This window comes from Cicer arietinum, chromosome 6 (genome assembly GCF_000331145.2).
Source record: "Cicer arietinum cultivar CDC Frontier isolate Library 1 chromosome 6, Cicar.CDCFrontier_v2.0, whole genome shotgun sequence".
NCBI lineage: Eukaryota > Viridiplantae > Streptophyta > Magnoliopsida > Fabales > Fabaceae > Cicer > Cicer arietinum.
In genome coordinates, this window is record NC_021165.2 from 4,844,195 (window position 1) to 4,855,810 (window position 11,616).

The 11,616-nt window shown below is 30.4% G+C and overlaps 2 protein-coding genes across 2 annotated transcripts in view; one reads left to right on the forward strand and one right to left on the reverse strand.

Moving 5' to 3' along the window:
• Positions 1-4,112, forward strand: part of LOC101510168 (uncharacterized) — a 5,549-nt gene extending 1,437 nt beyond the window's left edge. The window contains exons 6-16 of the mRNA XM_073370038.1: positions 262-304; positions 414-514; positions 625-689; positions 767-1,263; positions 1,366-1,456; positions 1,569-1,709; positions 1,931-2,499; positions 2,663-2,801; positions 2,929-2,997; positions 3,085-3,252; positions 3,789-4,112. Of these exons, the coding sequence (XP_073226139.1) occupies positions 262-304; positions 414-514; positions 625-689; positions 767-1,263; positions 1,366-1,456; positions 1,569-1,709; positions 1,931-2,499; positions 2,663-2,801; positions 2,929-2,997; positions 3,085-3,252; positions 3,789-3,902 (1,997 nt within the window). The 3' untranslated portion in view covers positions 3,903-4,112. The remainder of the gene's footprint in view (positions 1-261; positions 305-413; positions 515-624; positions 690-766; positions 1,264-1,365; positions 1,457-1,568; positions 1,710-1,930; positions 2,500-2,662; positions 2,802-2,928; positions 2,998-3,084; positions 3,253-3,788) is intronic.
• Positions 4,113-7,642: 3,530 nt separating this feature from the next.
• The window catches only part of LOC101510492 (reticulon-like protein B2), an 8,016-nt gene continuing 4,042 nt past the window's right edge, over positions 7,643-11,616 (reverse strand). The window contains exons 3-7 of the mRNA XM_004503603.4: positions 9,493-9,975; positions 8,638-8,818; positions 8,406-8,547; positions 8,071-8,140; positions 7,643-7,977 (exon numbers count right to left, since the gene is read on the reverse strand). Of these exons, the coding sequence (XP_004503660.1) occupies positions 7,808-7,977; positions 8,071-8,140; positions 8,406-8,547; positions 8,638-8,818; positions 9,493-9,697 (768 nt within the window). The 5' untranslated portion in view covers positions 9,698-9,975 and the 3' untranslated portion in view covers positions 7,643-7,807. The remainder of the gene's footprint in view (positions 7,978-8,070; positions 8,141-8,405; positions 8,548-8,637; positions 8,819-9,492; positions 9,976-11,616) is intronic.

The following is an 11,616-nucleotide window of genomic DNA, read 5'->3' on the forward strand; positions in this document are numbered from 1 at the left end:
TAGATTCATAATCAACCAAAAGTATTGTCAATTATTAATACAGTGTTGCTGCCTTGTTTTGGTTTAAGAATAATGATAGCTTGTAATTGGTCAAAGACTCGAGATATTGAATGTTTTCAAAGTGGAATAGCTTGTAACTGATTTTTTCTTAAATTTCTCTCTTTATCTGGACATTACCAGCTTAAGTTCTATTATGTAGTTCACAATTTATAAAAAGACCCATTAAATAACATCACTGACCATACGCGAAATTAATTGCAGGAAAAATGCACAGGCAAAGCAGTGGAATGGACCTACAATCAATGTAAGTAGAGTAAATGATCTATATTCTCCATTATAAGAAGAAGAAAAAAAATAACTTTCAGGCTATTTTTATAGTATATTATTTTAGTATTTGCCTTTTGGATTTGCAGGGGGGGTGAAGCATCTTGTAATCCTCCAAAGCTCCGTAGGAATGCTTCTTCCTCTTCAAATATTAGTGGCCTTACTTTGCAAAGCAATTCTACAAATTCAGGTTACTTGAAAAATTTATGTAAAAAAATTGATGATGATTGTTGATCTTATACATATCTGTCAATTTTCATTGTTCTCTCTTTCTAATAAGATCTTATAATCTCCATTCAGCTCCTTTGAAGCGCACTTCCAGCTGGTCTTTTGATGAAAAACTACTTATACAGTCTCTTTACAAGGTAATGTTACATTTAATCATATAGAGATTTCAGCCTTAGGAAGATATTGATTTGATAATTGGAAGTCTTACTTGCAGGTTCTGCTTTCTGTGTCAAAAAGAGATCCGATAGTGCTATATCTGAGGGATGTTGATAGATTATTATGTAGATCACAACAGATATATAACATGTTCCAAAAAATGTTGAAGAAACTTTCCGGGCCGATTCTGATTCTTGGTTCACGAGTTCTAGATTCTGGTAAGGAATTTGAAGAGATCGATGAGAAACTTACTTTGCTCTTCCCGTACGATATAGAAATCAGACCTCCAGAAGACGAATCACGTCTTGTCAGCTGGAAGTCTCAATTGGAAGAGGATATGAAGATGATTCAAGTTCAGGATAACAAGAATCACATCACGGAAGTGCTTGCAGCCAATGATCTTGATTGCGATGACTTGGATTCCATCTGTGTGGCAGACACAATGGTTCTCAGTAACTATATAGAAGAGATTATTGTGTCAGCATTATCTCACCATTTGATGAAAAACAAAGATCTTGAATACAGAAATGGGAAGCTAATTATTTCTTGCAATAGGTGGCACTTGCAACTTCAATTGCATGAACATGAACTATGTAATATCTTATATACCTTTTTTTTTAGAAATATCTAATGTACTTACTAATGCTTGTTAAACAGTTTGTCGCATGCATTGAATATATTCCAAAAGAAGGAAAAATTCTGTGGAAAAGATACATCAAAGTCAGAAGATCAAGCTCTAAAGTCTGAGGTTTGCACTAGTAGTTGTATGTTTGTTCATTAAGTACGAAACAAAAACTATTTAATACCTTGTACTAAGAGTCTAAGATGTGTTAATTGTTCTCTCTCTCATGAACATAAAGACTCCAAGTGTTGGAGAGACTGTTGTGAAACCAGCAGTGAAGGCTGAAAATGCTGCTCCTGAAAAAAAGGCTGAAGCAGCAGTATCAACTTCAGTTGCAAAGACAGGCGTTGAAAAATCGGTTCCACCATCAAAAGCTTCTGTAAGCCTTTGTTTTTAATCAAATTTCTTTTAAAAAAAACTAGTTCGTTTATCTTCTCATCCCGAAGCTTAATGCTTCGATAGATAGGTATGGTGTTGACTCATATCTTAGGATTTAGGAACACCCTTTTCTGTTCTGTTTCCGACTCTCTTTTATTTCGCTCTTGTGTCGTGTAATGTGAATTTTGCTTCAACATTTACTCTAATAATATTCACTTGCAGGAAGCTTCTCCTGACAATGAATTTGAGAAGCGAATAAGGCCTGAAGTTATACCAGCAAATGAGATTGATGTCACCTTCTCTGATATTGGTGCCTTAGAAGAGACAAAAGAATCTCTTCAAGAACTAGTAATGCTTCCTCTTCGAAGGCCAGATCTTTTCACCGGAGGACTTCTAAAGCCATGCAGAGGAATATTGTTATTTGGGCCTCCTGGCACTGGGAAAACAATGCTCGCAAAAGCCATTGCAAAGGAAGCTGGAGCAAGTTTCATTAATGTGTCCATGTCTACCATCACTTCTAAATGGTTTGGTGAAGATGAGAAGAATGTTCGCGCTTTATTCACGCTTGCAGCCAAAGTCTCCCCAACCATTATATTTGTTGATGAGGTCGATAGCATGCTGGGGCAAAGAACGAGAGTCGGGGAGCATGAAGCTATGCGGAAAATAAAGAATGAATTTATGTCACATTGGGACGGACTCATGACAAAACAAGGAGAGCGCATCCTTGTTCTTGCAGCAACCAATAGGCCATTTGATCTGGATGAAGCTATTATAAGGCGATTTGAAAGGAGGTTTGCGCTCTTCCATCGTCATCTTCTTCCTAATTAATTTATGTTGAGGGAGGAGGAAACATATAAGACTCCAATATTAAAAGCAATGATGTCATACATAATTTTCTATATTGTGTGTGTGTGTGTGTGACATTTTGATCACTTTGAATCTATTGTAATGCAGAATCATGATAGGACTACCATCTGTTGAGAATAGGGAAAAGATATTAAGGACTCTTTTGGCAAAGGAGAAGGTGGACAAGGAAATCGATTTTAAGGAACTTGCCACCATGACAGAAGGATATACCGGAAGTGATCTTAAGGTTTTTGGTTAAATATTTTCTGATATTGTTTTCAATGGATATAACTATGTAGTACTACAAGTGCTTTTGTTATATTTGAGCTTTTGATTATCCTGTAATTTTTACTATCGTGAACTTTTCAATGTAGAACTTCTGCACAACTGCTGCTTATCGGCCAGTTAGAGAGTTGATTCAGCAAGAGAGATTAAAGGATCTGGTAACCATAAAATTTATGTTTTAACATCTTGTATAACCTCTGACTATGTGGTCATTATGGTGACATGCTGTTTATGTTTTGTAACAGGATAAGAAACAGAAAGCTACCAAGGAACATAACAAAGATATCCAAGACAGACAAGAAGAACAATCTATGGTAGGGAATACCCAAGGAGCAAAAGAGAAACTTCAACACGAAAGAGTCATTACTCTTAGGCCATTGAATATGCAGGATTTCAAAGAGGCCAAGAATCAGGTAATTATTTTATGAAGCATTTTTCGCAAAGCAGGTAACTATTGGATACAAAAACAAAGAATAGAAAAGCAAAATTGTTTTTGGTTTTTGAACGGTTACTAAGAAAATATATCTGTTTTTTCTTATTAATCAAAAACAATTTCGCACAGAAAAACGAAATTGTTTCTAACCAATCATTAAAAGCAACCAACAATTTCCCTTATTAAAAACGTAAAATTTTTTCTTACCAATAAGATAAAAGCAACCCTTTTCTTAATAACCATTAAAGAAGATAAATTGCGATATGAACCATTATGAATGCTTGTATTTACTCAGATCAGTTGGTTTCTTTGCTTAACTGATTTAAGTGTTATGGAGCCCAAGTTATAGATTCAATCTGATGATATGATAGGATTGGCTTAGTATTAGAATATGTAGTTTTATAGTGATGCTAATGGACACTATGATATGATAGGATTGGCTATTAAAATACGTAGTTTTATAGTGATGCTAATGGACACTGCTTAATCTCCACCTAACTTTCTTGGACCACACAGGTTGCTGCAAGCTTTGCAGTTGAGGGAGCTGGAATGAGTGAGTTAATGCAGTGGAATGAATTATACGGAGAAGGCGGTTCTAGGAAGCAAAAGCAGTTGTCATACTTCCTGTGAAAAATTACCAAGGAAGAGAAAGAAAGTCCCTTTTCAATGAAATTGTGTGGAAAACATTTTCCTTTCAGGCAACCAAGTACACTAGTTATTTATGTCAAATATATTCCAATTCCAATGATATCTTTGCTATTTTGCTCATATGCAAGGAATATAATTAGTTACAAGTGTAACATATTTTTTCTATAAATAAATGTTTGCTGTCAATCACAACATGATGTATTGGTGTTTATTTACTAGAAATTTATATATGGTGTTCAAGAGTATTTTTTCTAGTTATTTGAAGTACATTATCATACTCATTGATTTTCTTAGGTCAAATAAGATATTTTAATAATATAATGATGTATCTAAATAAAACTGTTGTTATATTATTTTAAATTTGTCAATATATAATTCTTAGTATTAGTATCTGTATTAGTATCTTGTCAAATAAGTGAAAAATAAGAAAAATATCCCTTTTCATAATTCTAAATATCCCTTTTCATAATTCTTAGAATTATGAATTATACAATTTTTAATATTTAGTTTTTTAACAAGTTAAGGGCATTTGTTAGTATATTTTTAATTTATATAGTTAAAGGACTGAATTTTTACGTAATTTAAGGTTATTTTCGTATGTTTTTTAGATAAGTAGGAGAGTGTGAGTTATTTGGTAGATGAGTTATAAGAATTCATGTCGACACTCTTTAAATTTAATGTTTGTCTTAACCTGATGAGTTCTACATTTTAAATCATTCATTATTTTATTTGAAAGAAAAAAAAGATAGTAGGAGAGAGTGATACTCAAAAGTCTAAATGGATGGTTTACTCTTATTTCCTGAAGACATATTAATTGAATGTACTGCACCTGTTATCAAAAGAAGGGATAATTTGATCTTGGAGATACTAACGGCACCTGTTCTATTCAGATATTGCAGTCAAGATAATAGAAGCCAGAATGCACCCATGATCAGTTAAAAGTAATTTCATTAGCTAAGCTGTTTTGCCGAACATTAACAATAATGAGTTTGCTTGCTTTCATGCATATATGCCATAAATGCTCACTTTGCAATGTAAAATTCTTTGTGAAACGAACACTGCCTAAAACTATTCAATAGAGATTATGAAATTTGCAACCAAATAGTAAGTACCTTTACTTTCTTTTAATCACATTCGCAGCCTCGGCTCATCATTATTCATCATATACATAGCGCTCATTGGAGTAAAACTTTATATCACATACTATATTTGTAATTTTTATTTATAAATATGATGTCATTTTGATGTCACCATAGCGTTAGTTAAAAGCATTTAAACGTTCATGTTAACGCACATTAATAATAACTTATTGAATTCTTTTAAATTAATTTAATTAATAATTTTACAGAATTATAACAATGATTTTCACCCAAAAAAATTATTTACAGTAGTCTATGTGTTAAAAAATTTTATCTAATGGTGAATTTTATAACATAATATGATGTTTACTTTATGAAAATATTATTACTTATTCTAAAATAATTTAGTTATTTGTTTATTTTACACGTATTAAGGAAAACATATAAATGAAAAAAAAATATTACTTTTATCAAATTATTATTTTAAAGTATTAGTGCATTATCAATATCATAAATCTACAATAAAAAATAGAGTATTAAAAATAATTCAAGTAGTATTAATTAAATGGTAAAACAAAAATGTTTTGAAAATTAAGTGTCATTCAACAAATTTTTTTTGTAAATATCTCAATTATTTTAGAATGAAGAGAATACTTTAAAAGAGAACTTATTTTTAATTTTTTTAGTATTTAAAAAAAATATAAATGACTGTTTAATTTAAAATCTTTTACTTTGTTTTTTGTATATAAATCTCTTACTCCTCTATTAATTAAAAAAATTAACATAAATCTAAAATAAATTAAGATATTTTTATAAAATAAACTGACTATAAATGTTCGTAATTAAAATCTATAATTATATATTATTTAAATCAACTTATTCGTAAACTATAATTAGTCTTATACAACCACAAGACTTAATACATATTACTTACACACATAAAATAAATATCAGAAAATAGTAAAATTAAATTTTTATTTATTATTAAAAAAATTATCTCTTTTATATGTATTTAAATACTATATATATTTGATCTTGTGATTATGTAAAATTTACTCCAAAAGTTACACAATTAAAGGATAGAGAATAAAATTTGATGGGTGCTATAGCCTATACTATTCTTATGTTTATTTTGGGTGATTACACTGTACATCTCTAAATTGATATATTTTAGTACTATAAATTTAATTGACAAATAGTTGAATAACTTATCTTTGATGAATCACTTTGCATATTATTATGTAATTTAATCCAACAAATATTTAAATTTTGCATTTTAAATTTCTTCTGAAATAAATAAAATTAAAATTTAATTTTCTTTCTGTAATAAAAAATGACCTAAACCAATAATAATTTAACTTAGTTAATCTTTAAATGCAATATGTAAATAGTGAAGTAGATCAATTAGTGAAAAACTAACTCAACTATTGTCTAAATTTTTTATAATATTAGTGCACTCTTTTTTTTTTAATACGGTAAAAGTTATCGTCATCTTGTCTTGTCTCAACGTAACATTGAAATGGACAATTCACAAGAAATTGTCATGGTTATTTTTTTTAAGGCTAAATTATACATTTGTCCTTTTTCTAAAAGAAATGATATATTTATATTCTAATTTTTTATTTATTTTTTCCATTACTATTTTTATTCTATTTTAATCTTTTAATTTTACTTTGTTAATCATATTAATCTTCTATTTTAATCTTTTAGTTTTACTTTGTTAATCATATTTGTAATTTCAGTTAAATTTCTCTATTTAGATGTTGGTGATTAAAATTTATGACTCAACTAGAATTATTGGAAAAATAAATTTTCTTTATCTTCTTCTGTCATCATTTTGCTCTTAAGCAATCTTCTTCTGTCATCATTTTAAACTTTTTCCAAATCTAAACAGTAACAAACAACTTTAAGAGTTCTCAAAGCCAATCTTTATCAAGTCATTACAAAAGTTTAAATTGTATATAAACCTTTTGAACCAACAAAAAAATGAATACTTATGCATATTTGTATACCATTTCAACTCAACAACTGTGGTTATTTTTTTTCAACTTCATTTCCTAGAGTAGTCGAGGTTCTCTTCCTCCCTCTCTGTTTAGTCTTTTCAATCTAGTTAAGATTTATTTCAACTGTTCTCCCGTTTTTAAAATCCAAATCAATTAAATATTAATTCCTTCTTTGCTTCTAAGGTAGTGGCAACCACTTTTTTCGTTTTCTTAAAATCCCTACTTTTTAATTCATCTTGTCGACCTATATTCTAGCACAGGAAAGATGGAAGACTTGACTTCATCAACCCTACATACCGGAAAATACCTAATATGACTAAAAAAAATTAACCACAAATTAAATTAAAAGACCAAATATGTAATTTAGCTTTTTTTTTTTTTAACTAGTAAACGGAACTAGAAGTATGAGGGGAAAACAAATGCTCATGTTCTTCCGGAAGAAGCTAGATAGTGCAAAACAAAACCATTCAAGCTGGAAGTGGAAGTTAATAGGGAAGATGGACTGCGTCTATTTTCGAAAGTAGGAGATGAATACTAGATTTGAATATGTTGGGAGACATTATTACCACCTACTCTTATATATGAAAACATTCATGTGCAGAAAAGTATATTCATGATGTAAATACAACACAACAGCAGCTCAACCATAAAATATAGGATATTCCATGTAAGCAACAGAAAAACATAAAAAGCATTTCTTCGACAATGTCTACTAAGAAACCCCAGAAAAATACAAATATAACATTATAGGGCTTAAACTGATGATGAATCCGATGAAACCCAACTACAACATACTTGTCAGCACTTAATCTTTCTTTTTGTTTTTCAAAGCTCCTTTGGGAATCTTGCTCAAAACCTTTGCATCAAACACCGCGTACTGCTTCTTGAACTCAGCAAGTGCCTTCTCACCAAAAGAGTCCACACGATCTTCATATTTCTCATAAAGCACAGGTACAGTGTGAAGCAAAACAAAAGCTGTTTTCACACACAACATTTATTTCATTACAAAACTATAAATTAACTTTGAACTTTCAAGGAAGTAATATTAATGAAAAAGCATTTCATTACCTATGTAGAACAATGTCAAGAAGTTGGCCCAACTACCAACAATAGACAAAACCCATAATCCAGCAATCACCTAATCAATACAAAACAAACCTCACGATTAACACCAGCTAAAAAGTTGAAATTAATGACAGACACAAATGTTAATTGCCCATGATGACGTAGCAAAGGCAAATGTACAACAACCAAAGATGTTAATTACAGTATTAATCATCCAGGGGCATGAGAGTAAATCCCACCTATGTGACCTGCCCCGATTTAATCACCACCAATTTCTAAGTGGATGAAGCAAATGCAACAAATAACCACAAAACAGTGATCAGGGGAAACCAACATACCGAGAGAAACTTTTTGAGATCCTTTCCAGAAGCAATATCCCTTAATACAGCAAAAACCCGGTTGATCTCAATTCTAAGAGCAGCGGCAATCTGTAAAACAGGTTCCTCAGGAATGTGCACTTGTGGGATCTTTGGTGGTGCCCTAGACAACCAGAACATGAAAATTCAATCAACTTATCGCAACAGAAATAATATCAGAAGGCCAAATTCAATCACGATAAAAGCACTTTACTTGTTGATGAAAGTGGATGCATTTGACCATAAGAACAATACAGCCAGAGCAAGTATCGCTAAGTGGCAAACCAAAGTCAAGAGATGGTATTCAAGTAATTCAAACAGAATCCATGAAGCTGTGGCCACTCCAAGCACCGTTGCTGATATCTTCTTATTTCTCCATAAAAAAACATCAGCAGCTGTTGCATAACAAGCCATTCAATAAAAAGTACAAAAACAACATGCGAACTAAAAAAGGGAACACATACCATAAAAAAATCTAAAAAACCTATGTCATAATTCGATGTATGAAATTTGTATAAAGTTATAAGCAAAATTTTAAAGAGAATATGTGATTTTATCATCAAGGTGAATCCTTAATGATAGTCTTTACAATTTAACTGCACTAAAAATTTAAAATTTACCCGACAAAATAAACAAACCGATAATCCCAGCTAGGAAATTCGATCTTCTACCCCTTATAATTAATTACGGAGAATTTAGGGGAAAACAACATAACAGGGAAACAGGGGATTACAGATCTAAGCCCGAAACGGTGTGCATAAAAATTTGATTTTTGTTCAGATTTAATAAATAAATAAATAAAAAACAATGAACAAAGAATCAAGAACCGCGATCAGATAGAACAAGATCTGACTTAAACCTCTTAAACCCTAGAACCACTAAAAATCAACTAAACCACTGAAGAGCAAGAAACAAATATCTCATTTCATACAAAATAAAAAGTCAACAAGATCATATCATAAATAGAAAATGTTAACTTTAATTTGAAGCAGAGCAAGTAATATTAGAAATTAAAAGTAAAGAGCATAAATTTGAATAGAAAAAAAATAAGAAAAAGGAAATCGCATACGTTTTCCTCCACCAAGAACATTGTGAAGTGGTTTTTCCCTTCCGAAAAGCCTGAAAACCTTTGACTTGAGAGTAGAAGGGGATGGATTCTTTTTCTCGTTATCGGAATCCGATGAAGACGAAGAATCGTGGTCGTGGATTTTCCCTGAAATCTTGTCTAACAAAGATTCACCCTTTGATTCGTCGTGTTCGTGATGCTCTGCCATTTCTTCTCACAATTTCAAATCTCGCTTTTTTCGATCGCCGATAAATGAAAACCCTAAATCTCCGTTTCCGAAAGAAGCGTTTTTGTTTCTAGAAGGAATAAGAAACTCCCTCTTTCTCAAGAGTGTGTGTAAAAAGCTAAAGTGAATGTTTTACTTCCATTTCCATCTCTAAATAGCGAGCCTGATTGTCATGGATTACATCTTCACCGTTCATTTGTATGGCCCAAAATATCAACGGTGTGGATCATGACTCGGAAAAGGTAACCCATCGACCTACACTATTTCACAAGCGCCAAGGCCCCAAGCCGTTATTAATTAAAATTTAGTAAAAAAAAACATTAAACTAAGAAAAACATTAATTCAATACGTAGTTATATTATGTTAATTAAAATTTTATCTATTTAACAGGAAAAATATATTAACTTATAAAGAAATATTAAAAAGGGTACCGTTACATACTTGTTAAATAATTAAATATATATATATATATATATATATATATATTAAATTTTAAAAAAAAATATTTTTTACTTAAAATATTTTACTTTTTCTATTCTTTAACAGATATTTTAATAATACATCTTTATTTATATTACGAAAATATAAACAAACACAATGGATGAATGTAAATTAGTCTTTATCTTATGAATACAAAAAATACTTTTGTGGCAATAGTGTGAATTTTATTGGATGTCTATACATTATGCTACATTTCAATTATATTCTTATATTATATTTTCTTTTATATGTATATTTATATTATAATAATAGTAACAAAATAAAGAAAGAGTATTTTTGTATTAATATTAAAAAAAGAGACAATATAAATTAATTATATATTAATAATTAATTAAAATAATTGATTTTGTTATTTTATTGTAATCTTTAAAATAAAATAAGTATTCAATCAATCACCTAAAATTACAATGGCTTAGACCGAAAGTGTACATTTATTAAATTCTTTATTTTTTTTATATTTACATATTTATTTAAATGGCAAAGATTTTGACGCGTGGAGCGTGCCTCCGAGTCACACAAGCAGTACAATAGAAAAATGATATTTTGCGCACACAGAACTCCAACACGTAGAAACAGTGTAGTCATGTGGTGGACCCTGCGATTTTCTAATTAATACAGTAAATATGTGAAATGAAGCTGTTTGTTATTTTTTTTAATGAGAAGAGCATTGAAAATTTCCACCCATTAAACAAAAATATCTAAAAAAAACTTAGCACTTAAGAAAGGTGGAGTAGGAATTGTTATTTTAATTTTAAGGGCAGAAGAAAACACACTAAAAGTCGTAACTAAGCAGTAATTGAAAAGAAGATTCTAGCATTTACTTTGCTTTGCGTATATAGACAAATAGCATAATCTTGGCGGGGCTGGTGAGCAAAGGTGGGACCTTAATAAGATAAGTGTCCCACTTGATTGGGCCTTTGGGCCGACCAATGTCAATTCAATTAGCCCACTCATAATTGGTTTCGTTGCATTGCCTCGCTACACAGTTTGATTTTTCAAAATAAATGAATAGCATGGCTGATATATTAACAACAAACAAGAAACTAGTATACATATATATATCAAGACACCAATCAGATGAAGAGATGACCCCATGTGTTCAAACTTACAATTGAAATAAATGTGTATAGATGATGTATTCTCCCACGTTATTTTTATTGAATTTTTACAACAAACAACTGGTAAAGCTTAAATTCAATGCCTAAATTGTTTTTTTACTTGCAGCTTTTTCTATCCATTTCTTTTTTTCAACCTCAACTTTTATCTCTCTTTTTATAGGTAAATGGTTTTTTTTTATTTATTTATTAATTTTATAAATGAATGGTTAGTCATCATTTGTTAAAAAGATAGAGATTTGTTAGTAGCAAAGGTCGATCCATGTAACTTGTACATAGAACACT